Source organism: Trachurus trachurus (genome assembly GCF_905171665.1).
Source record: "Trachurus trachurus genome assembly, chromosome: 13".
NCBI classification, from domain to species: domain Eukaryota; kingdom Metazoa; phylum Chordata; class Actinopteri; order Carangiformes; family Carangidae; genus Trachurus; species Trachurus trachurus.
The window spans coordinates 7,068,472-7,095,426 of record NC_139892.1 but is presented as its reverse complement, the minus strand read 5'-3'; the positions used below and the strand labels follow the sequence as shown (position 1 = coordinate 7,095,426).

General features: G+C 42.7%; 1 protein-coding gene across 1 annotated transcript; it reads left to right on the top strand.

Annotated features, from left to right (window-relative positions):
* Nucleotides 1-550: 550 nt before the first annotated feature.
* LOC310995837 (A disintegrin and metalloproteinase with thrombospondin motifs 8-like) lies at nt 551-26,039 on the top strand. Its single transcript, XM_083984997.1, has 9 exons — nt 551-1,392; nt 3,819-4,058; nt 11,617-11,749; nt 13,071-13,238; nt 16,559-16,851; nt 21,130-21,316; nt 22,081-22,253; nt 23,491-23,666; nt 24,965-26,039. Exons 1-9 carry the CDS (start codon nt 679-681, stop codon nt 25,710-25,712), a joined length of 2,832 nt encoding a protein of 943 aa, XP_083841123.1. The 5' UTR covers nt 551-678; the 3' UTR covers nt 25,713-26,039.
* Nucleotides 26,040-26,955: the final 916 nt, after the last annotated feature.

The following is a 26,955-nucleotide window of genomic DNA, read 5'->3' as shown; positions in this document are numbered from 1 at the left end:
AGTCTCTAATGTGATTAAAGCTTCACACACAGTCAAACCCTGCAGGTCCTTTGTACGGGGATAAAACAGATCGCCCAGTGTGTGTGTGTGTGTGTGTGTGTGTGTGTGTGTGTGTGTGTGTGTGTGTGTGTGTGTGTGTGTGTGTGTGTGTGTGTGTGTCTCTCTCTCTGTGTGTGACTCCGAAATAACTGCTCGTAGCGGACTTCCAGCTATGCATAGTATTGATGTCCTGCCGCTGCCTCGCTGGGTTAATAATAGGAAGGCGGTTGTCGGGCTATTTCGGAAGGGGGGAGTGTCGACCTATTCTCATTGGATCCGTTTTATCCGCGAGTTTCCCCTGAAGTGCGAGTGGGAGGAGAATTTCCAGGATATCAAAAATAAACCCCCTCATGGTCCAAAGGGAAGAGCAGAAAGTATAAATACCACCGATGTGTCCAGACTGCAGCGGTGCTGGTGAGTGGTACAACAGGAGCGAGCCTGGCTTTGGGAATAAGACACGACAAGCTCCAAGACAGACTGAAATAAAAACACCAGACACACCAGACCGAGACTGACGCACCGGAAACACCTTTAATCTGAAGAGATCTGGCTTTTAAAGAGGATTTCTGTTCTTTTATTGTCTTTTACACACACATACAGGACTTTACACCCCATCCCTTCCTCCCACTCTGCAGGACGATGTGCTCCAGATCCACTGTGCGTTTGACCGTTTTGTCCATGTGCGTAATAATAATGAACGCGGCGGCGCTTCCCGCTCCCTTCGAGTCGGAGGATGTTGTTGTACCTGTGCGGATTAGAGGCAGCGGCCGCTTCTGGAAGAGGAGCGAGGAGCAGCCGCGGTTCTTCCTGCGCGCGTTTGGCAAGGACTTGACCCTGAACCTGATCCCGGACACCGGCTTCATCGCTCCGTCCTTCACCGTCCAGCGCGTCAGAGCTTTACGCAGCGGAGCCTCAGGTGCCAAACCCGCCGCGGTGGTGGTGGTGAGCCAGCCGGAGGACGGTGGAGAAGAGCTGAGGAGCTGCTTCTACTCCGGGAACGTGGATCACGACCAGAGCTCGGTCGTGGCGGTCAGTTTGTGCTCCGGCATCTTCGGCTCCTTCATCACGGAGGGCAAAGAGTATCTGATTCAGCCCAAAAAAGCGAGCGGTTCTGGGGGAGAAGACCCCGCCGGGCAGCCGCACGTCATCCGGAGGAGGACATTGACGCGGAGCCCCGGTGTCTCCCTGCTCTTTGATCAGAAGCAGCACAGCAGCGGGGAAAGTTTTACGCACGGTGACGCACGACGGAGGGAACCTCGCCGCCGGAGACGCTTTGTCTCCGCGCCACGGTTCATAGAGACGCTGGTGGTGGCGGACTCAACCATGACCCACTTCTATGGAGATGAAATAAAGGTCAGACACGATGAAATCACTCTTTCCTGCACACACACACAGATGATAGGAACCCAAACACACCTTAGTGTAACTTCGCAACTGTCTCATAAACAAACTCCAGAAGACGTCATCTGTTTTTCTTTCTCTCCATCTCTCTTCTCTTTATTTCCACCTCAGTCAGGATTCAGAGTCTTAGGAAATATAAAGGCAGGGATTTGTTTTTCCTTGCTGCTTCATAAAACTGTTGGGAGCCTGGGAGGAAACCGGTCGGTGGGCTCCGTGTTTTCCACAGGCTGCAGAAAGAAAGAAAGAAAGAAAGAGGTCAGGGAACAGATATGCAAGCAATGCTAGAGCACATTCCTCAGGACTTGGTCATGACTTGGCACCATCATCCATCCATCCATCCATCCAGGGGAAGATTCACCAGGCTTACGTACATAATATCTGCTGCGCTCAGTCCCCATGAATCCATTAAAAATCCTGCTGCTGCACAAAAACATCCCCATGATGTCAGTGCAGCGAGGATGTAATGGATTGTGAGTGACAGACCTCCTGAGATAATCCTCCAGAACTAATATCAATCTGCTGCTCCTCACCAAAAACATTCATTTACTTTATAAAAAAAAAGAAAGTAGGACGACTCAGGATCAGCAGCAGCAGCAGCAGCCAGATATTCTGGTCTGTTTGTGCTTAGAAGAAGCTCCTCAGCTGCCAAACACTCAGCCTCCAAAACCACAGACAGTCACAGACACAGACAAGAGACAAGTGGACAAGAGCTACGCTGAGACACTGACAGACAGGTTTATTTTAACTTTCATTCATGTTGCCTTGGTTTTGAGTGATTCAGAGGAAGAAAAAGAAAACACACACAAAAGCAGCACATGTGGAAAAGTCTTTCTACAGAGAGAGAGAGAGTATCAGCCTAGTCTGTAGATGTTCTCCAGATATTCACACACGTTTATTATGAATTACGAGCCGAACGCTGAGACACCAAACCATGACAGAGCCGTGGAAACATCCCCACCTCCTCCTCCTCCTCTTCCTCCTCCTCCTCCTCCTCCACCTCCTCCTCCTCCTCCTCCTCCACTAAAACTATCAGGAGGGAGATCTCTTCCCTAAGACAAAGGAGATCTTACTTTATACACATGATGGGGACAAAACCTCAGAGTCCAGGACAGAAACATGTGGTGCCAGTGCCAGTGACGTCTCTTTTTGAGTCAAGTTTCCATTTTAGGAGGCACAGAAATTCCTCTACATGAGTAATGATGCACACAGTTATTTCTGAAGGCCAATGACTAATGCATTAGTTAACTGCTGCTGCTGCTGCTGCTGCTGTAGTACAGTCAGTGTAATGCATTTTTTTTATTACTTAACTGGGTTCGCTGGTATTTCTGTGGGTTTACACGTTGGCTGCTGCTGCCACACGGTCCAAACCAGCCAGCGTTGCTCTTTTCGCTCTGTTAGTGTGATAAGAAGAGGAGTGTGTTTGTGTGTTTATGTGTGTGTGTGTGTGTGTGTGTGTGTGTGTGGTCTGAGAGGTTGCATCACACAAGGAAATTGCAGATATGTTTTGAAGTATTTAGAAACACTGTCACCAGCAGAAACGTCCTGTTTGGTCACGGAGAGGTTCAGTTGTCGAGCAAAATGAGTCATCGTTGATCACATATTTGGCCCCAACTTTAACTGTCCTGTTCAAGCTCTTTACATCTCCTGTGATTAAAGGGATAGTTCAACATTTTTGGCAAATTGGCCTATTGCCATAATCCCTATAGTCATAGCAGTAGGTTTGTTACCTTTATTTGTTGGTGCAAGTTATTTTTAGAACGGCGGAGCAGAGCCGTGAGCTGCTCAGAGCTACGCTACAGAGGCTCATGGGATTTCTTGGTTTCCCTCATGAAACTCATCAAATACACAATCCAACAACTCCACAACGCTCTGGTGGACAAGTTGTGACCTGCACATTCACCACGCTATGAGATAATAACACAACGTTACTAGACAGAGTTGTTTTAGAGGGAAATGCAGAGACTGCTTGATGAAAAACTGTCCCTGAAGGCAACGCACATCAGCGGTTTTGCATGTATTTGCCTCTAAAACAACTCTGTCTGGTAACGTTGTGTTATTATCTCATAGCGTGGTGAATGTGCAGGTCACAACTTGTCCACCAGAGCGTTGTGGACTTGTTGGATTGTGTATTTGATGAGTTTGATGAGGGAAACCAAGAAATCCCATGAGCCTCTGCAGCGTAGCTCTGAGCAGCTCACGGCTCTGCTCCGCCGTTCTAAAAACAGCTTGCACCGACAATTAAAGGTAACGAACCTACTGCTATGACTATAGGGATTATGGCAATAGGCCAATTTGCCAAAAATGTTGAACTATCCCTTTAAAACGTTCCTGTACTGTAGGTGTCAGGTTTAAAGTTTTCCCTCCTTTCCCTCCTACAGCATTACATCCTGACCCTGATGTCCATGGCAGCACAGCTGTACAAACATCCCAGCATCAAGAACTCGGTGAACATGGTGGTGGTGAAGATGCTGGTGGTGGAGGACGAGGACGTCGGCCCCGAGGTCTCCAGCAACGGCGGCGTCGCCCTGAGGAACTTCTGCTCCTGGCAGCAGCTCTTCAACCCTCCGAGCCAGAGGCACCCGGAGCACTACGACACGGCCATGCTGTTCACCAGAGAGGTGAGTGAGAGCCCAGATGTGGTCCACTTCACACAGCTGCAGAAGGCCAACATCATCTGCATATAATGTTGCACTGCAAAAACTCAAAATCTTTCCAAGAATATTTGTCGTATTTCTTGTCAAAATGTCTAATTTCTAGTCAAAACTAATCTCTTTCCACTTAAAATAAGATTCATTACCTAAAAATGTACTTGTTTTCAGATCATTTTCACTTGTTTCAAACAAATTTTCACTTGAAATAAGTAGAAAAATCTGCCAGTGAAAGCAGGTTTTTTGCGCTTGTAATAAGAAAGAAAAACTTGCTCCACTATCAGATTTTTCTACTTATTTCAAGTGAAAATAGGCTTGAAAGAAGTAAAAAGTGTCTAAAAACAAGCTACTTTTTAATGTGATGAGTCTTATTTTAAGTATAATTAGATTTGTTTTGACTAGAAATAAGACAAATATTCTTGGTAAGAGTTTGAGTTTTTGCAGTGTGTGATTATGTCTTGTAAGATGTCTAATATTCAGTTTAACAAAAAAAAAAACAGACTTTGGTAACCCTTTCATTTACAGGCAGCTAATTATGTGATAATGTCAAGAAAAAGCCAAGAAATAACAATTTATTGCGTCATAATGTCTAGAAACGGCCTAGAAATAACCGTCAATTTCCTAGTAATGTCATGTTTTTCAAAAAGGCAAAAGATGCAAAGCCTGAAAAGCATGTGTAATCTTTTGCCTTTTTGAGAAACATGATATTACTATGAAACTGACCGTTATTTCTAGGCTATTTCTAGACATTAAGATGCAATAAATTGATATTTCTAGGCTATTTCTTGACATTATCACATCATTAGCTGCTGTGAATTAAAGGGTCACCCATACTTAAACTCAAGGTCCACTTATTAGCTTTTATCCTGGAGCTTTCATACTGTAGGTGTCTTCTTGGATGGAGTTTGCTCGGTAGCTGCAGAGATTCGTGCCTGAAACAATAGAGACTGAATCAACACTGGACTCTGACAACATCAGCTGACTGTGAATACCAGACGAACCCAAAACAAAGTCATTGACCCGGGTTCAGTGGACGGCTGCAGATAGAACCGGTTATCTGATCTATACCTGGAGTTTTCGATCCACCATAAAGCGATAATAAAAAAAAAAAAATTGTATATATATTAATTAAACCAAGTGGATTACGGAGATTAAAACAGAATTAAGTATAAAAGTAGACAGGAGGACGTTTGTCTTCCCTTTTACAGTATGTCAAACTGAGAACTTAATACATACAGAGTTACAATGTTAACTTTTCATCAATTTGCAATCAATATATTATATTTTGTAAATAATAATGGCCTATATAATATAATGAACCAGATGCACGAAAAAAAAGCGCAACTTCTGGTATAGACTGGACATATGGACATACTGACCGACTCGTCTATGGAGCGAACTTCCATCTGCGGAGGAAAAACAGCTCATAAACGGACGTTGGGTTAAACTAGACAGAACAATTCATGCAGATTCAAAACAGCAGCGGCTCGAGAACAGATCCTTGGGGAACGCCACATTTATAAGAGGGGGTTTTATTGTGGAGCTATTGTGGCTCCAGGAAAAAAAAAAAAAAGCTGAATTCTTATAATGCTTGGGCATGAAACTTATAATTTAAAGCTGCACTAATGAATCTAAGAGGTCAAGAAGAAAGAAGACACTGTTCTCTGCACTCTCAGCAGCTGCAGGAACCAGTTTTTAGCAAAAAAACAACAAAAACTCATAAACTGAACTGGAACATGCCAGCAGCACCAAATAGGAAACAGACAAAGTGTTACAGCAACCGGCTGTAAACAATAGATGAGGGCTAGATATGTTTCTGTGGAGCTGGTGGAGAACAAAACGGAGCTAAAACTACTTGTTTTCAACAATTAATCGCGGTATTAAACGCCACAATTAATTAATCGTAAAGATTTCCAAATACCAATGTCACTTGGAAACACAGAGGCAGATGTGGCGCCAAAGTGAAGGTAAATGTTATAAATACTGGTCCATTTACCGTTTAACGTAACATACGATTGGTAGGAATTTAAATGTTAGCGAGTCATTTGTGCTAAAAAACAAACAATGATAAACTTAAACATTTGGTATAGATGAGAATTAATGACTTCCCCTGGAGGATTAATAATTGGTTAATGGTTATATATTAATAGTAGAGACTTAAAATATTTAGTGTAAATAATTAGTAATGTAAATTGACTGTATTTGATTTTACACATTGATATGATGTAAATTAATTCATGCATAATAATAGTGATAATCGTAATACCGTGATTACTTCTCTGACAATAATCGTACAAAGAGAATCTATAATCGTGACGTCCCTACTAGAGTGAGTTGAGTTCAGCTAACACAACACTGGCTGTAGAAAGTCAACGTTTAATCACATCTTCAACAAACAACAGCGGTTATCATCGATTTTTGTGCATGAATCAATACGCACCATGCCGTGAGCTCTTTTTTTTCTTTCTTTTTTTTACAATATATTATTTATTATTATTCTAAGAACACAGAGTCCACTCAGCCGTGATCGTCTGGTGTGTGTTTCGCTCCTCATTCACAGCAACAACCAGGATGAGTCATGTTTTAAGCCCTGGTGGAATTCAGCGTCGGGCTCGGGCCAGCTGTGGCACATGCTGCGGTTTCATCTCCACCACACACACACACACACAACCACACAACCACACAACCACACAACCACACACTGCTCCACAACCAGAGGCTTTTACAGCACAACACACAGGTGAAAGTTAGAGGCAGTCTGTTCTGTTCTGAGGCGACGGACTGAGCCACATGTGTGAGATTAGATCAGATGAAACAAGACGAGGTAAATAGAAACAGGATCGTAGTCGTTGTCGTTGTTGGGTTTTTGGAGGAGTTGTAATCTTTTCCGAGCGAGGAGGGAATGTCAACAGCGGTCCAAACTAAAAACTTTAGCTTTATGGAAGTTTTTTTTTTTTTTTTTTCGACAGGAAATAAGTTCACAGGTCCTGAGGGTTGGAGCTGAGCTGTGATTGGCTGGAGGACGAGGTGTGAGCAGACGGACGCTCCTCTGTTATTAATGCTTTATAGGTCGACGTTTTATTGGTTGACTGGATGATGTCAGCATGTAAAACTACTAGGAAAGGGTGGCGGATGATGATGATAATGATAAGGAGACATTATTATTATTATTACAGATCAGTCATCCATGTTTTCCCTTTTTTTCCACGGAGGATGGGGAGGTTCCTCCTGGACAATGACGACACACTGCAAAAACTCAAAATCTTACCAAGAATATTTGTACTTATACTTAAAATAAGACTCATCACATTTAAAAAGTAGCTTGTTTTTAGACATTTTTTACTTTTTTCAAGCAGATTTTCCACTTTAAATAAGTAGAAAAATCTGATAGTGGAGCAAGTTTTTCTTTCTTATTATTACAAACACAAAAAACTTGCTTTCACTGGCAGATTTTTCTACTTATTTCAAGTGAAAATTTGTTTGAAACAAGTGAAAAAAGGTAAATTTTTAGGTGATGAGTCTTATTTTAAGTGGAAAGAGATTCGTTTTTACTAAAATTGAGACATTTTGACAAGAAATAAAACAAATATTCTTGGAAAGATTTTGAGTTTTTGCAGTGTAGCTTTACACGGTTCATCGTGGGGGGGGGGGGTTGAATGTCGAGTGTGTAGCTGAAGAGAGAGGGAGCTGCCACTAGTGCCAGCTGTTAGTGAAAGTCTAAATCTGCCCTCTGGTGAATGTAGTGGAAACATTTTTCTCATGGATTTTTGTGGCCTTATGCAGCATGAGTGTGTGTGTTGTGTGTGTGTGTTTGAGTACGACTGTGTGTGTGTGTACATGAGTGACAGATGCTGTTGTGGAACGTGGTGTACAAACACACGCTGGGCTGCGTTCAACTGCTTCTCCAAGTCCAGATGTGTTTTGAATCACAGAGGGCTCCTCTCCTCCGCTGCCTTGTGGCTTTTTCTTTCTTTCCCTTTTTTCTTTTTTTTTAATCCACAGACTGTCCCCGTCCGTCTCCGTCGTCCTCCACAGACAGACAGACAGACAGACAGACAGACAGACAGACAGACAGACAGACAGACAGACGTCCTCTTGGACAAGGGGTGGGGGGAGTTGGTTTCTGATAGACCACACTATTCATTTTCCCACCCACAGCTCCGGACAGCTGCATGCTGCAGATATTTATTTGCCGTGTTTTACGACGGAAACACTGAGCAACGTGTTTTTGATTTGTTTCTTCTTTAAAAATGGCACAAAAACCACACACACACACACACACACACACACACACACACACACACACTGGACATATAGTAAAGACAGGGTTCAACATCCTACATGATGAATGTAACAGTGACCCAGCTCTGCACAAACACTTAGTATATTTATATATATATACAGTATATATATATATATATATATATGTTTATAACAGGGTGAACTGGTGAACTGTTCAATCTGACAGATGTTTCTGGCCACTGTCCATTTAATTCTATTAGTGTTTATTATTATCCGTCTGATAGATAGATAGATGGATGGATGGATGGATGGATGGATGGATGGATGGATGCATAGATAGATAGATGGATGGATGGATGGATGGATGGATGGAAACATAAATTAAAATGCATTTTAAATGCCAAAATACATTAAAATGTTATGAAATATACAATATTTACTTTTTACGGTTACAGATTAAAGGGACAATGAGAAGTTTCTATTTGGTTATAAAAAAGTCTCACATTAATGTGGATGAATCTATGCTCCCCACACTTGTTAATGGCTCCATTTTCGATAAATATATCGTTTTGTCTCTATCGTTAATGTGTTATTTTAATTAATGGTGGAAATGCTGGGCGAGCCGACCAGCCTTTCCTTACTTTCGGTTTCGCGGACGCTGCCCGGCGGCTCATGATAATAACGCCGTTTATGGTCGGAACTACGACGGTATCTGATCGTCTTCGAACTTCTGACTTTTATTCTTGATAAATGAAAACGTTCTTGGCAAGACGTCTGTCTTGCGCCGATCCAAGAATTTCACTGTGCGCGTGGAGGCTCATGGTAAATGTAGTATGAGAACCTCGTTATCCCTTTAACCTACCTCATTATTTTTAAAATGTTTCTTTTTGTACACTTAGTAATATTTTAATGTCTTAGTTACGTGAAGCAATTTGAATGCAAAGTTGAAGTTGTAAATCTAAGTTTTTGAATTGGGAGATTCAGATTTTCAAATCGTCTTGAACGCAGCATGGAGCTAGGCCTACTTAAACATAGCTAACGTAAAGACTGTGAAGATTAGTGTAGCCTACAATTTGATGTAGAAAACACATTTACACTCATTTATCATAGTAGTTTATTTAAACATTGTGGCATAACACACTTTTTTTTTTTTATCTTTTACTTTTAACCATATTTCATATAGCTAGCATGCTAATGTGAGGCTAATACCAGAGATAATGCTAAACAAATTAAGCTCTCTGATAATAATGAGTATATTATTTGTAGTGGCAAATGTTTAGTTACTTTTAAAAGACCTGTTTGTGGACAAAAAATTAAATAAAAACAACAGCGGTCCTTCAGAAGTCAGTAAAGTTTAGCATTAAAAGTATATTTGTGCTATTGGCTCGTACAGGAATCCAGAAATACCGAGTGAGTGTCCATCTGCCAGAGGAGCGATATTAATGTCAGAGCTGTGTTTAACAGGCAGCTCCACCACAGACACACAGGATTTAATCAGCATCATCGATCTGCCACGCAGGATCACAAACAGAGAACTGCAGCAGAGTCTTTTTTAAAACTCTGGAAAATTACGGCCGTAACAACATGATAAAGTTTCCATCCAAAGCAATAAGTCTGCTCCTCTGTCAGCTGTCACAGAGCGAAACACAAGAGAGGCTGGAAAACATTAGCAACCTTCATTAAACGGCTTTAAACACACAAAAAAAATAAGCTGTTTTACATTAGAACTGGGATTTATTTCAACGTGGGCTTAACAACCGTCACCGGAGCTGGAAGCCGATGGCGACGCTCCGTGAGTGGTGTCGGAGTAACGCAGGCAGGTGACATTTCCAGTGACACGCTGATTTAATGTGGTTTAATATTCCAGTTCAACAACAAATTACTACTGAGAATCGACATAAGACTCTGAAACTAGAGCGGCACAACACTGTCAGGAGATTATGGAAAGAATCACCAACATCCTTCGCTACGGAGGCTCATGGGATTTCTTGGTTTCCCTCATCAAACTCATGAAATAGGCTACACAATCCAACAACTCCAAAACGCTCTGGTGGATAAGTTGTGACCTGCACATTCACCACGCTATGAGATAATAACAGAACGTTACCAGACAGAGTTTGTTTTAGAGGGAAATTCATGCAAAACCGCTGATGCACGTTGCCTTCAGGGACAGTTTTTCAGCAAGCAGTCTCTGTATTTACCTCTAAAACAAAAGATATTATGATTCGTGTCGTTTTCTCTTGATGATTAGCCTGACAAGCCAGACTATATCATTAAAATGTATAGTCTGGCAACGACCGGTAGACCGCGGCTCAGTCCAGGGGCGGGATGAAGGCTGTCTTTCAAACTGCCTCTGTACGCAATAGGGTAGCGCTACGACCAATCAGAGCAAAGAGCAGGACGACGTTAGCCTGACAAGCCAATTAAAATGTACGTCGTCATGGCGTTAAGCCCGCCCAACGACTCTCTAAACAGATAGAGCACTGTGATTGGTGAACACAATCGGTGTTCGAGACTCAAAAAGTTCCTATGGCTCGTTTCTAGACCCACCTACGGAGCAAATATATTTGCTGCCGCTAGGGTGCGTCTAGATTTCTAGGCTACTTGATGATGTGATTTTTGTTGGTTCCTGAACCAAACAATCAACTCAACAAATCAACAAGAATATGATTTATTGTCCAGGGATGATGCACAACAACTGTATTGTGACACATTTTACCTTTGATAAAAACTAAAATTGCAGCTCCTGTGATCTTGACACTGATCACCCTCGATATTAACACCAAACAATGGTTTTTAATGGTGTAAGTCCTGTTTATACATGAATGGTAAAGTCCCAGACTTTCCGACTCCATTGTAGACACAGTAAGTAAGATAAGATAAGATTAGATAAGATAAGATGTACTTTTTTGTCCCCTAAACTGAATCGCCATACAAAAAACACAGTACAAGACAAAACCATATCACTATGACATGGCATCCTGAAGCATGAGACAGTATACAGCACCACTAGATCAATAAATAAGACACAACCCTAAATCCATATCAAAATAGAATGTTGTTGATGTTTCTGTTCTTTGCCGACTTCCTTTTTTCATTATATTGTGTTGTTTTGCAGTGACAATACAGGCTAAACTATACTATACTACTACACTACTATACTTTTTAACTGTAATTATATTGAACATCATATTCCTGTCACGTTCTCTGGACCTCATGTTCACTGTGGCCTCCGTTGTTGTGTGTGTGTTGTATTCATGTTAATGTGTGTGTGTTTGTGTTGCAGGACATCTGTGGACAGAAGAGCTGCGACACGCTGGGCGTGGCCGACGTCGGGACGATGTGCGACCCCAAGAGAAGCTGCTCGGTAATCGAAGACAACGGGCTCCAGGCCGCCTTCACAGCTGCACACGAGCTCGGTCAGATCACGTTCCACTGTCCTCTCTCTGCAAAAACTCAAAATCTTACCAAGAATATTTGTCTTATTTCTTGTCAAAATGTCTCATTTCTACTCAATACTAACCTCTTTCCACTTAAAATAAGACTCATCACCTAAAATCGATCTTGTTTTTAGATCATTTTCACTTGTTTCAAACACATTTTCACTTGAAATAAGTAGAAAAATCTGCCAGTGAAAGTAAGTTTTTGTGCTCGTAATAACTGTGCGTTCACACCAAAAGCTTCCAAAGCGTCAAAACGCCGGAAAGTCAATTCATTTTCAATGAGATCCCGGCGACACTGAGCGACCAAAGTGTCAACTGGCGTCACCGCGCTTCCAAAGCCTCCAAAGCGTCACCAGACGAGAAGTTGAGCCACGGTTAACTTTAGGGTAATTAGCTATGACGCGGTTCAGCGGCAACCGGCGGCAACCTGTCAGAATAGAGACGTCCTTCGGCTCCCTTTTGTTTCTTTTTTTTGTATTTCGGCCAGTGACCAGCACAATCAAACTTTGACGTCAGTCACGTGACAAGCGACCAAAGCAGCTGAAAATATTTGCCGTTTTGGAAGCTGTCTTGTCTGAGGCCCACCCTCGAGCGTTTTTGACACTTTGGAAGCTTTTGGTGTGAATGCACAGTAAGAAAGAAAAACTTGCTCCACTATCAGATTCTTCTACTTATTTCAAGTGAAAATATGCTTAAAGGGACAACGAGGAGTTTCTATTCGGTTATAAAAAAGTCTCACGTTAATGTGGATGAATCTCCGCTACCCACACTTGTTAATGGGCCCATTTTCGATAAATATATCGTTCTGTCTCTATCGTTATTTTGTTATTATTAGTGGTGGCGGAGATGCTGGTCGAGCCGACCAGCGTATTTTACTTTCGGTTTCGCAACGAGTCATGAGAATAACGCAGCTGAATCGCCGTTTATGGTCGGAACTACGACGGTATGTGAACCTCTTTGAACCTCTGACTTTAATTCTTGATGAATGAAAACATGAGTCCGTCTTGCGCCGGTCAAAAGAATTTTACGGTGCGCGCGGAGGCTCATAAATGTAGTGTGAAAACGCTTCGCTTTTCCAAAACTCCTCGTTGTCCCTTTAAAAGAAGTAAAAAGTGTCTAAAAACAAGCTACTTTTATTGTGATGAGTCTCATTTAAAGCAGAATGAGGTTTGTTGCGACTAGAAATAAGACAAATATTCTTGGACAGAGTTTGAGTTTTTGCAGTGTGTGTGTTTGTGTGTGGGAACAATCTCCTTCTTATCACCTCTGTCCCTCCGTCCTCCTCCGTCCTCTGCAGGTCACGTGTTGAGCATGCCTCACGACGACTCCAAGACGTGTGAGCGGTTGTTCGGGGATCTGGGCGGCCACCACCTGATGGCGCCGCTGTTCGTCAGCCTCAACCGCACGGCGCCGTGGTCGCCCTGCAGCGCCCTCTACATCACCGAGTTCTTCGACAACGGGCACGGTGGGAAACATTTCCAATAGATAGTATACGGCTGCAGACCCTTAATGCCACCTAGTGGTTGACTGTAAAATTGCAACTGCACAGTCTGGAACCGCACTATGGTTCTTTGACAGGGCAAAATCCAAATAAAACGCCAAGATCTAATTGTTTGTGAATACTTTAAAACTTTTTTAATAACCTATTTAATGCTTTTAAATGTTCTATTGCATGGAGTTACTATTGGTTTTGTATGCTAATGGATACAGATATGACAGGTACGAAATATGGACAATATGGATGTCAGTGGGAACGTGAGTATCGAACGTGAATCACATTGTTCGTTTAATGTCATAAAAGTTTTTGTCGAAAATGTATCTGACATTTCATATTTTCTGAACACGTTAACACACATAGCCTATAATTTTATTTCTGTTTAATTTAAGCACACAGTATTAAAAGTATCTCGGTTTCATTAACAAAATGTGCCGGCCAAACGATCTTCCAAAAAGATCAGTATCCTATATATTACTGTATTTGACGTAGTAAACGTATTATGGTCAAACGGTCGTTACACTGTCAGATACATTTTCGACAAAAACTTTTATGACATTTAACGAACAATGTGATTCACGTTCGATACTCACGTTCCTACTGCCATCCATATTGTACATATTTCGTATACATTATCTGTATCTATTAGCATAGGTACAAAACAGGTGCTGTAGCAAAAAACCAACGGGTCTGAATGTGCAGGTCTCCATTTCACTTCTTCGCCCCAGATTCCTTCTCCTCCTCCTCCTCCCTCATGCATGTCGTGCATCTCGTATTGTTTGTATCCTTGCTAGACCTACCGGTGAACCTTCTTTCCCACTGAGTCATACTATGGACTTCTTCCTGTTCTCCGCCTCCGCAGCCAAGAGCAGCAGCTGGTGTCAGCAGAATGTGCTCTTTATCAGTTGGAAAATGTCTCCGAACAAAAACTCATGTGGCTGGGAATGTTCATGCCGAGCTGCGGACGTCATCCACGGCTCCAGACCAGAGCTTATCGAACGTTATAAAGAATCATTAGTGGAACAATGAATAAATTCAGATGTAGAATAGCTGGTCCAGGTTCAGGTTCAGAGCGCTGGGCCGTCTGTCAAGAGTTCGCTGCGTTAGTGAAATCTGAAGGACTTGTTTTTATCGTGGGGACGCAGCTTGGAGGTTTTTCCAACACACTGACTGGTGTCACATCGTCACCTTCAGAGTGACTCACTAGCTGAGTTCACACGGAGCCAAATACTCTGATTAGAATCGCTTTAGATGTTCAAACCAAATAGAAATGCTCCCTATAAACAATCAATCAGAATAAACGAAATAGAATAATAGAATAAAGAAATGAAAATCGTGTCATGTAAACGGTGAAACTGAAAGTTGTGTGGTTACGTTCTTTCTGCTCCATGTCGACGTAAATGCGTCGTACCCTCGTGTCACCAGGTTCTTCAGAGAGGAGAAGAGACTGGTTTCCATTTACTCCGAATTTTCTGGTTCCCGTCTTCTAGTGGATCCGGAAAAGTAAAAGTGTTCACCGACATAAAACTTGTAAAATAGACAATAACTTCTAATAAAAGCAAAAGGTTAACTTAAAGGGATAGTTCACCCTAGAATGATATTTCGCTCATTATCTACTCACCCTCATGTTGACTAAGGGCTGGAAGAATTATCAGAGTCCACCGTCCCTTCTCTGAGTTACAGGGGGTCTTGGCGTAGCAGTGCATTTCAATGCAACGGTTGCAAAGGGACACCAGAGCTCTTCGTAAGAAAACACACACAAAAAAACATCCAAATACCTCCATGATGCTCGTACTGTATGTAATGTCCGTCTTGTGCTGAAGCCCCAAATTGCGTAATTGTCCCGAAAAAAATTAAATAAGTCTATATTTTAAGCTTGTTTGTAGCGGAAGCTTCTCGTCTTCTTCTTCTTCTCCTCTTCCTGGTCCGTCCAAATATCGCGTGATTCGCAGTAACCGCACTGACGCCGGCGCAAATCACGCAATATTTGGACGGACCAGGAAGAGGAGAAGAAGAAGAAGACGAGAAGCTTCCGCTACAAACAAGCTTAAAATATAGACTTATTTAATTTTTTCGGGACAATTACGCAATTTGGGGCTTCAGCACAAGACGGACATTACATACGAGCATCATGGAGGTATTTGGATGTTTTTTTGTGTGTGTTTTTTTACGAAGAGCTCTGGTGTCCCTTTGCAACCGTTGCATTGAAATGCACTGCTACGCCAAGACCCCCTGTAACTAAGAGAAGGGACGGTGGACTCTGATAATTCTTCCAGCCCTTAGTCAACATGAGGGTGAGTAGATAATGAGCGAAATATCATTCTAGGGTGAACTATCCCTTTAATGGCTCTGGGACTTTCTTGTAAATTATATTCGTTAAATTAAAAAGTTTCACCGCATTTTATTAGCTTAGTAATGTGATGTTTTTCATAAAGGCAAAAGATTACACAAGCTGTTCATGCTTTGAAATGTTGGGGAAAGGCCAGAATTTCTCTCCACCAAGACCAAATGATCGTTATTTCTGGACTATTTCTACGCAATCAATCAACTATATTTCTCCACAATACTATGTAATTGGCCGTTATTTCTATTCTAGGCTACTTCTAGACATTATTATGCAATTAATTGTTATTTCTTGACATTACACTGCAAAAACTCAAAAATCTTACCAAGAATATTTGTCTTATTTCCAGTCAAAACAATCTTATTATAGTAAAATAGGACTCATCACATTAAAAGTAGATTGTTTTTAGACACTTTTTACATCTTTCAAGCATATTTTCACTTAAAATAATCTGATAATGGGGCAAGTTTTTCTTTCTTATTACAAGCACAAAAAAACTTGCTTCACTGGCAGATTTTTCTACTTATTTCAAGTGAAAATTTGTTTGAAACAAGTGAAAATTATCTAAAAACAAGTAAATTTTTAGGTGATGAATCTTATTTTAAGTGGAAAGAGATTAGTTTTGACTAGAAATGAGACATTTTGACAAGAAATAAGACAAATATTCTTTTTTGAGTTTTTGCAGTGTATCACGTAATTAGTGGCCTGTAAATTAAAGGGTTACCAAAGATTCTTTTCTTCTACTGTTTTCTACTAATCTGACCGGCAAAACTTCCCAGTGAATTTATCCTGATTAACGTCTTGTTGCACACGCACGTTTTAATCCGATCAGTGAAGTTGAATTTCCGATCAGAATGATTATAATCAGACTGTAGACAGAACACACATGTAAACTAACTCCTGTCTCTGTGTGTGTGTGTGTGTGTCTGTGTGTGTTGTTGTGCAGGCGACTGTCTGCTGGACGTCCCAGAGAGCGCCATGCCGTTGCCGCGGGAACTGCCGGGCACCAAGTACAGCCTGGACCAGCAGTGCCAGCAGACGTTCGGCGAGGAGTTCGTCCACTGCCCCAACACGTCGGACAGCGACATCTGCAGCCAGCTGTGGTGCCAGGAGGACGGCACGCCGCAGTGCACCACCAAGAACGGTAGCTTGCCGTGGGCCGACGGCACCGCCTGTCGCCATGACGCCGCCTGTCTGCACGGCGTCTGCACCGCCACGCAAGAGGTGATGAAGCCGCTGGTAAGAACACGGCGTTTTCTCCTCCACTGGTCTGAACACATTTATATTTAGTACATGACATCAGTCAGTGATACAACAAGCTCATTTTATGGTTTTACAACAAGATGAGGTTGTTCTTTGTGGAACAGGTTGGACAGGCCTGGATTTAAAGGGATAGTTCAACATTTTGGTAAATTGGCCCATTGCCATAATCCCTATAGTCATAGCAGTAGGTTCGTTACCTTTAATTGTCGGTGCAAGCTATTTTTAGAACGGCGGAGCAGAGCCGTGAGCTGCTCAGAGCTATGCTACGGAGGCTCATGGGATTTCTTGGTTTTTCCCTCATCAAACTCATCAAATACACAATCCAACAACTCCACAACACTCTGGTGGACAAGTTGTGACCTGCACATTCACCACGCTATGAGATAATAACACAACGTTACCAGACAGAGTAGTTTTAGAGGTAAATTCATGCAAAACCGCTGATGCTCGTTGCCTTCAGGGACAGTTTTTCGGCAAGCAGTCTCTGTATTTACCTAGAAATGCAAATGTAACCTGAGATAAACCGCTACACGTTATAGTCTATGGATGTATCATCATCATCGTCATATTTGCTCTGACTCGACTCCCAGTCAACATTTAATCCACTTCTAATGTTTGGAGTTTGAACACAGTGAGGAAGCTTTCTGTCTTCTTCTCTGTTGTTGGTGTTTTTATGTGTGGCAGCGTTACAGCGCCACACACAGGCCTGGTGGATGTACTGCAGCGTTTAGAGTCGTGTACACCGATATTTGTTGAAATGATGCTGCGTTTACTGTGATTTTTTTCAAAACGAACAAGAAAAAGACAGCTTTAGGTGAAGCTCTGTCTCCGTGTGGACAACAAGGCCTTATCCTGAAGTTTCTGAGGCTGCGTTCATGAGAAACGTTTGGTTTGTAGAAGCTGGAGCTGCTCGGTTGCTGCAGCAACAGAGGAGCTGTTTGAACTCACTCTCTGTGTTTCATAATAACTGGAAACTTGTCACCGTTTTATCTTTTCAACGGGAAGACGGCGAGGCCCGACACTAGAGAATAATATCGTTTCCACGTGTTCCACCGGGAACCAGACGAAGGATGAAGTTCCCTCTCTGTGTTTCCTCCTCCTCCTCCTCCTCCTCCTTCTCCTCGCTGAGCGATGGCACTGAGATGACAGTTACACAACGACGCTGTTGAGACTTTGTGTGACAGAACAGAGACTGTGTGGACGTTTCCAGTGATTTACTGATGGAGAAGATTAAGAACTGATGTTTTAAAGAGAAGGAAGATCCTTCACAATCCAGCAACAAGACCCAGACCAAACCTCCACCCCAGTGGCGTGCACAGGGCGGAGGCAGGGGGGACAGTCGCCCCCCTAAAGTGCCCCCTGGGAGCCAAAACGCATGCTAAAGTGCCCTCATGGCAGCCAAAACACGTGCTAAAGTGCCGTCATGGCAGCCAAAACGCGTGCTAAAGTGCCCTCTAGGAGCCAAAACTTGTGCTAAAGTGCCCTCGAGGAGCCAAACTGTGTGCTAAAGTGCCCTCATGGGGGCCAAAACGCATGCTAAAGTGCCCTCTTGGAAGCCAAAACGCGTGCTAAAGTGCCCTCTAGGAGCCAAAACGCATGCTAAAGTGCCCTCATGGGGGCCAAAACGCATGCTAAAGTGCCCTCTTGGAAGTCAGAACGCGTGCTAAAGTGCCCTCGAGGAGCCAAAACGCGTGCTAAAGTGCCCTCATGGGGGCCAAAACGCATGCTAAAGTGCCCTCATGGGGGCCAAAACACGTGCTAAAGTGCCCTCTAGGAGCCAAAACGTGTGCTAAAGTGCCCTCGAGGAGCCAAAACATGTGCTAAAGTGCCCTAGTGCCCTCTTGGGAGCCAAAACGCGTGCTAAAGTGCCCGCTAGGAGTCAAAATGCGTGCTAAAGTGTCCCTGAGGAGCCAAAACGCATGCTAAAGTGCCCTCTTCAGTGGCGAGGATGCGTTATATGTGTCCTTCCTTTTGCCCTTCAAAAAGTCTGTGCACGCCACTGCTCCACCCACTCCTCCGCCTCTCTCATCTCTCCATCCACACCTCTCTGGGTCTGGATGCTGCAGCTCACGGTGTGTTTTGCTGAGTCACTTCCTGTGAGCCGCACACCTCAGAGCAAAAACACACTCATGAGTCAGCGACTTTCTGAAACAATCGTCTGTGATTTCTCTTTTGGCCCGATTCAGTTTTCAACATAATTACCTCAAATTAATGAATTGACTGTGAGTTCCTCGTCTTGCCCAGATGTAGGTTTTTAAATCACAGTTTGTTCCAGAGGACGTTGTGTAACGAGGGTTGAAACTAAGGCACCTTGAGCTAAACCCGTTCTGTCATCTGAGGTAAAGAGACTGAAAACCTCCACGCTTCACTTTAAAGCCAGAGAGAGAGAGAGAGAGAGAGAGAGAGCGCCAAGAAAAATGGGAACTTCAACGTTCACAATTGCATAACAATTGGGCGAAATCCCTGTGAAGAAAAAAAGTTGTGTCTGTGTGTGTGTCTGTGTGTGTGTGTGTGTGACGCGAACTGAGAGTTTTAATCCATGCTGAAACAACAACAACAACAACAACACAACAACAGAGATCAGAAACGTGTTGTGGAGTTTACTCTGAATTAAAGTTTAAAGACTTAAAGATTGGAGCGACACTTGAACGCCTCACAGTTTGATTCCTCCTTGATATTTTCTCCTTGTGTCATAATGACACATCTGTTTATGAATTGTGATGTTAGCTGCTCCAAACTCATAAAACATCTGGAAGGGACGCCCACAACTGCACACACACACACACACACACACACACACACACACACACACACACACAGGAAGCTGCAGCATGGCAGGTTTTCCCCCGCCCGGCGCTGAGTGACACATGTGGCAGGAACTCGGGTCGGGGCCGACAGCGGGCGCGTGCCGGTTCGAGGCCTCAGCAGCGCTCGGGGCCGCGGCCGCCAACACGCTGTGAGGCCTCGAACCCAGAAGCCCAGACTGTGGTTTGGAGCGAGAGGCTGAGATTGGCTTTGGCACCGAGCGCTAACCAAACACTCACTGCTCTTTTCTCCCTCCCTCCCTCTCTCTCTCAATTCAGTTCAATTCAATTCAAATGGCTTTATTGGCATATAGGGACGTCACGATTATAGATTTTCTTTGTACGATTATTGTCAGAGAAATTATCACGGTATATGTATTACGATTATTATGCATTAATTAATTTACATCACAGTTTTTCATCAAGCAGTCTCTGTATTTCCCTCTAAAACAACTCTGTCTCGTAACGTTGTGTTATTATCTCATAGTGTGGTGAATGTGCAGGTCACAACTTGTCCACCAGAGCGTTTTGGAGTTGTTGGATTGTGTATTTGATGAGTTTGATGAGGTGAAACCAAGAAATCCCATGAGCCTCCGTAGCGTAGCTCTGAGCAGTTCACGGCTCTGCTCCGCCGTTCTAAAAACAGCTTGCACCGATAATTAAAGGTAACGAACCTACTGCTACTATAGGGATTATGGCAACGGGCCAATCTGCCAAAATGTTGAACTATCCCTTTAAGTCTCTACAATTAACCAATTAACCATTAACCAATTATTAATCCTGCAGGGGAAGTGTTTTAAATATTCAAGTCATTATTTGTCATCTATACCAAATGTTTAAGTTTATCATTGTTTGTTTTTTAGCGCAAATGACTCGCTAACATTTAAATTCCTACCAATCGTATATATTATTCATATAAATTAAACAATGTGGTGAAACAATAGTGCACACGTAACAAACCTTGCTTTGTATAGAGCTCTGCCTCTGTTTTTCCAACATAATCTTTTTTGGAAAGTGACGGTATTTGGAAATCTTTACGATCAATTAATTGTGGCGTTTAATACCGCGATTAATTGTGAAAACAAGTAATCGTGACGCCCCTAATGACATACATTGTACATATTGCCAAAGCAAGCGTTTGGAATTAAAAATAATAATCATAACAATTAAGGAAAACAACATCTACAGTATAGTGTCACTCCCTGTCCCTCAGTCTATGGCAGCAGAGACATAGACTGCTGCTAATTTATTATTCTTTGATTCTTCCCCCAGCAGGATGGGCAGTTTTTCCTCATCTGATAGTTTAAAAAAAAACCTTTTGTTATTGATTCAAATTTTGGGAAATATGTTTATCTAATACTTATATATTTTTCACATTTGGTGAGGAAGTGTAATTCTGTTTCTGGTTGACTAAGGCTCTCCCTCCCTCCCTGTCTCTGTGTGGGTGCAGGTGGCGGTGGACGGCGGCTGGAGCTCCTGGGGGCCGTGGCAGCAGTGCTCCCGGACGTGCGGTGGCGGCGTGGAGTTCTCCTACAGGGAGTGCAGCGACCCGGTGCCTCAGAACGGCGGCCGCTACTGCGAGGGCCAGAGGGTCCAGTACCAGTCGTGCAACACGCAGCCGTGCGACAACAGCGACGGTGAGAAACCAGACCTCAGAGCGCTGACTGGGTCTGATCAATGTGTTTGATTAGAGATGATCTGCAGGGAATCAAACCTGCATTCTAGAGTTAGAGTGACTGATACAAATATTATAAAACACGAGTTGCAAGCCGTCAAAATCTAAAGTCAAGTGCAAATATTTAGTCTTTTGAATAAACCTTTATTGTTTTGGTTCAGTAGAGACAATGACAAAAATTATCCAATCATTTATTAGTCGTCATCATCATCATCATGCAGGTTGAATCACTACAACAGGTTCTCCTGACAAACACATTTTTATTTGATCACAGACTGATATTTTATGTTTTATCTATAGGCTACCTATATTTTATCAATACATTGATTGTTTTGATCAGTGGATCTTGAATTAGACTCAATTAATTATTATTGTTTATGTATTTATTATTACATTAATGAGCTGAATGGACAAATTAATTAACGTTATGGTATCTATCTATCTATCTATCTATCTATCTATCTATCTATCTATCTATCTATCTATCTATCTATCTATCTGTCTGTCTGTCTGTCTGTCTGTCTGTCTGTCTGTCTGTCTGTCTGTCTGTCTGTCTGTCTGTCTGTAGCATCTTACATCTTATGTAATTGTGGATCTATTCCACAGACTCAGCATCCTGGTGGAGTTGCTTCATTTTATCCAGTTTATCAGTCATTATGTTTTTGAAGACGTTCCTGTGATCTGATTGGACGACGTCCGTCTGCTGTGTGTGTTTGCCTCCGATAGGGCGGAGCTTCAGGGAGCAGCAGTGTGAGGAGTACAACAGCCTCCGCTACCTGGACTTCAGCGGCAACATGAAGCAGTGGATCCCCAAGTACGCCGGCGTCTCCCCCAGAGACCGCTGCAAACTGTTCTGCAGGGCGAGAGGCAGCAGCGAGTTCAAGGTTTTCGAGTCCAAGGTAGAGAGTCCAACACACACACACACGCAAACTAAAAACTCCTGGGTTAAAAAGGGACCACCTACTTTCTGGGTTATTTTAAGTACTTGACCCAAAGGTTAGGGTTATATTGACTAAAGTCTTGGGTTAATTTTAACCGAATAGTTGGGTTGGGCCTGCACTAACGGCTTGAACTGGTGCTGCTCTGGGTCTCCATGGTCTGGTCTGATCACTGGAGACTCTAGAGGCAAAAGTCGTCCTGTAACACTCTTGAATGAACCTCAGATTCAGGAGCAGAAGAAAGAACCAAGGAAACACTACAACAGTTAGGGAAGATAACTCCTTTACTTGTCCAGTCCACGTTATGGTAGGCAGGGAAGGCAGCCAAATCCAGTCAGGGGAAAAACACCAAAAAACCAATGACCATATACAGGCAAAGTAAAAAACTAGGCAGGCAAACACTCAACGTGTGATCGTTCTTATTATAAATGTGTTCACAACCCAGAAAATGGGTTACTCTTTGAAAAATAAATCATAATTTTAACCTACGTAACTCAAGCAATAACCCAGGAGTTTTTAGTGTGTAACCCAGAAATGGTATACAACCCAACAATAATTGGGTTAAAATATTAGCTCTATTACCTAGAAAATGGGTTACTCTCTGAAAAATAACCCATAATTGTAACCCAACACCAGCATCCCAGAATTTTGGTTAAAGAAATAACCCATGAGTTTTTAGGGTGTAACCCAGAAAATGGGTTACTCTTTGAAAAATAAATCATAATTTTAACCTACGTAACTCAAGCAATAACCCAGGAGTTTTTAGTGTGTAACCCAGAAATGGTATACAACCCAACAATAATTGGGTTAAAATATTAGCTCTATTACCTAGAAAATGGGTTACTCTCTGAAAAATAACCCATAATTGTAACCCAACACAAGCATCCCAGAATTTTGGTTAAAGAAATAACCCATGAGTTTTTAGGGTGTAACCCAGAAAATTGGTCACTCTTTGAAAAATAACTAATAAATTTAACCCAATACAAACAACCCAAAATTTGGGTTAAGGAAATAACCCATGAGTTTTTAGTGTGTAACCCTGACAATGGGTAACTCTTTGAAAAATAACCCATACGTTTAACCTAACACAAGCAACCCAGAATTTTGAGTTTTTTGTGTGTGTCACTTTTTACACTGATGACGACTGTGACCCTGAGTTAAAAAAGTGTTTTCATCCTCTTTCCTTGTGTTGATGCAGGTGACCGACGGGACGACCTGCGGCCCCGACACCACGTCGGTGTGTGTGCAGGGTCAGTGTGTGAAGGCCGGCTGCGACCAGGTGATCGGCTCCAACAAGAGGGTGGACAAGTGTGGAGTGTGTGGAGGCAGCGGACTCACCTGCAGGAAGATCACAGGCTCCTACAACAAAGCAACGTGAGTGTTGGCTGCATCATAATGCAAACAGAAAAAAAAGAAAAGAAAAAGAAAAATGTGGTCACACGCTTCACACTCGCTGAAAGACACGTTCACATCTACAGCTAAGTCTCTGATTGGTCCAGAGGCTGAAGAGCAGAAAACCAGAATCACTTCCTCTAGATTTTATCTTGATGCTCTGAGATCTAAGAGTTTAACACAGAGAAGTCTGAACAACAAGAGCTGAACTGTTGGGAGCTGTGTGTTTGAACAGAACCAAACTGTTTTATGTTTTTATTTAATTTTGAAGTGATAATAAATCCATCTCAGTGTCGTTTTCCATCTCCTCTCTCAGCTTCTCTCTGGAGCTCTAGTAACAACAGGTCGGTGTCAGCCAATCAGAAGAGAGGAGGAGGCTCTGAGCCTCTCTTCTGATTGGCTGACTATTTGTAAAGGCACTAAATATATAGAGCAGATTTCAGAATAAAACACTCAGAGAAACCAAATCCTGCAAGTTGTTGTTGGATGGATGGTGGGTCCAGGTGGTGAGGGGGTGGGGCTTAGTTGTGACATCACAAAGTGACAGGAAGTCCTGACGGCTGGTTTTAAGGCTCAGTTTCTGAATACAGGCTGTGTGCATTTCTCTGTGGACTGAGGCTTTGATACTTTCACAGTATTAATATAGAACCTAGAGCTGCTTTAAAATCACACTACACATGGACATCTACCTTTATACTGTATGGAGCTTTAACACAAACATCTACCTTTATACTGTATGGAGCTTTAACACAAACATCTACCTTTATACTGTATGGAGCTTTAACACAAACATCTACCTTTATACTGTATGGAGCTTTAATACAAACATCTACCTTTATACTGTATGGAGCTTTAACACAAACATCTACCTTTATACTGTATGGAGCTTTAATACAAACATCTACCTTTATACTGTATGGAGCTTTAACACAAACATCTACCTTTATACTGTATGGAGCTTTAACACAAACATCTACCTTTATACTGTATGGAGCTTTAACACAAACATCTACCTTTATTTTGAAGGAGCTTTAACACAAACATCTACCTTTATACTGTATGGAGCTTTAATACAAACATCTACCTTTATTTTGAAGGAGCTTTAACACAAACATCTACCTTTATACTGTATGGAGCTTTAATACAAACATCTACCTTTATTTTGAAGGAGCTTTAACACAAACATCTACCTTTATACTGTATGGAGCTTTAACACAAACATCTACCTTTATACCGTATGGAGCTTTAATACAAACTGATCTCTGTCTCCTCTCCATCAGATACGGATACAGTGACATCGTGACGATCCCTGTCGGCGCCACCAACATCGACATCAAGCAGCGCAGCCACAGAGGGATCAAGCACGACGGGAACTACCTGGCTATAAGGAGAGAGAGCGGCGGCTACATCCTCAACGGGAACTTCTCGGTGTCCACGGTGGAGCAGGACATCCCCGTTCTCGGCGCCGTGCTGAAGTACAGCGGCTCCTCCACCACGCTGGAGAGGATCCAGAGCTTCCGGCAGCTGAAGGAGGCCATAACCGTCCAGCTGCTGGCCACCGCCGGGGACGCCAACCCGCCCAAGGTCAAGTACACCTTCTTCATCCCGAGAGACGCCGCCTTCACCAATAAGTCCAAGGACAAGAAGGGCTCCTCGCTGTCTCCGCACGTCATCCACGCCTTCGACGGGCCGGACTGGGTGCTGGGCGAGTGGTCCGAGTGCTCCAAGAGCTGCGGGTCCGGATGGTCAAGGAGGAACGTGGAGTGCCGAGACGGAACGGGGATCCCGTCCAACCAGTGCGACAAAGACCTGAAGCCCGTCGACATCCGGGCTTGCGGCGACGCGCCCTGTCCCATGTGGCAGCTGGGGCCGTGGTCCGCCTGCTCACGAACTTGTGGCCAGGGCGAGCGGCGCCGCAGCGTCCTCTGCATAGAATACACTGGGAAGATCGCGGAGCCGGAGAAGTGCGACCCCAACAAAATCCCAGAGCCGGTGTACGCAGAGTGTCTCAACCAGGAGTGCTTATGAACGAACAGACTGAGCTCAGACTGACAGACTGAGGACTCTCACTGTGTCTGACTGCACTTCGCTAACATGGATGGGTCGGTGAGCTGGAGCACAGAGGGACAACAGCTGAGACAGGACCACAAAGAGACACATAACAACCACAAAGAGACATAAAACATGCAAGAAATGACCATAGAAAGACTAGAAATGTATGCAAAGACTCAAAACAACCACAAAGAGACATAAAATAACCACATAGAGACACACAACAACCACAAAGAGACATAAAACATGCAAGAAATGACTATAAAAAGACTAAAAATTAACGCAAAGACTCAAAACAACCACAAAGAGATATTAAATGACCACATAGAGACACACAACAACCACAAAGAGACATTAAATGACCACATAGAGACACACAACAACCACAAAGAGACTTAAAATGAACAGAAAAAGACAATAAATGACAAAAATGATAATAAAAGAAACAAAAACAGCCAGAGAGATGAGAAATTACTGCAAAGACACAACACAAAGAGACAATAAAGAGACACAAAATGACTACAAAGAGACTAAAAATGACCACAAAGACACAAAACAAATAGACAAAAATGACCACATAGAGACACACAACAACCACAAAGAGACTTAAAATGAAGAAAATAGACTTTAATTAAGACTGTAAAGAGACAAAGAGAAAAACACATTTCAGAACCAATGATTTGTATCATCAGAACAGACATGTCCTGTGATTTTCAGCCTCCTTTCATATTTAAATGAGGAGGATCCCATACCTGAAAGTAATTATTTCAGTTGTCAGTATGATATAAGCTAAAAACATCCTACTATTTTCATGAAGAGTGGGAAACACAGTTTTGTTTTACGACTGTAAAGAATCTCTTATTTTCACTGGCATTTGGCTAGTGGAAATTTTGATTGGCTGGTGATCAAAAAAGTTAATGTAGAACCCTGAACAAAGAGACTAAAAGTGACTATAAAGAGAGACAAAATGACCACAAAGAGACAGAAACAGCCAGAGAGAGACTAGAAATGACTGTAAAGACACAACATAAAGAGGCAAAGAGTCAAAATGACGACACAAAAGACAAAAAAAGACAAAATCAACTCCACAAAATGACTGCAAGGACACAGAAAAACAACAAAGAGACACAAAATGATTACACAGACTCTTGTCATGACTAGGAAAATACAAAAGAATCACCACAAAGACATAAAAAAGTCACACCAAGACAAATAATGC

What these genes read in the sequence shown, in the direction of transcription:
- LOC310995837 (XM_083984997.1), top strand. Translation starts at nt 679, where the DNA reads ATGTGCTCCAGATCCACTGTGCGTTTGACCGTTTTGTCCATGTGCGTA. An exon ending in CCATGCTGTTCACCAGAGAG is followed by an intron (nt 4,059 to 11,616) that starts GTGAGTGAGAGC and finishes TTTGTGTTGCAG; the next exon opens with GACATCTGTGGACAGAAGAG. An exon ending in GGCTCCTACAACAAAGCAAC is followed by an intron (nt 23,667 to 24,964) that starts GTGAGTGTTGGC and finishes CCTCTCCATCAG; the next exon opens with ATACGGATACAGTGACATCG.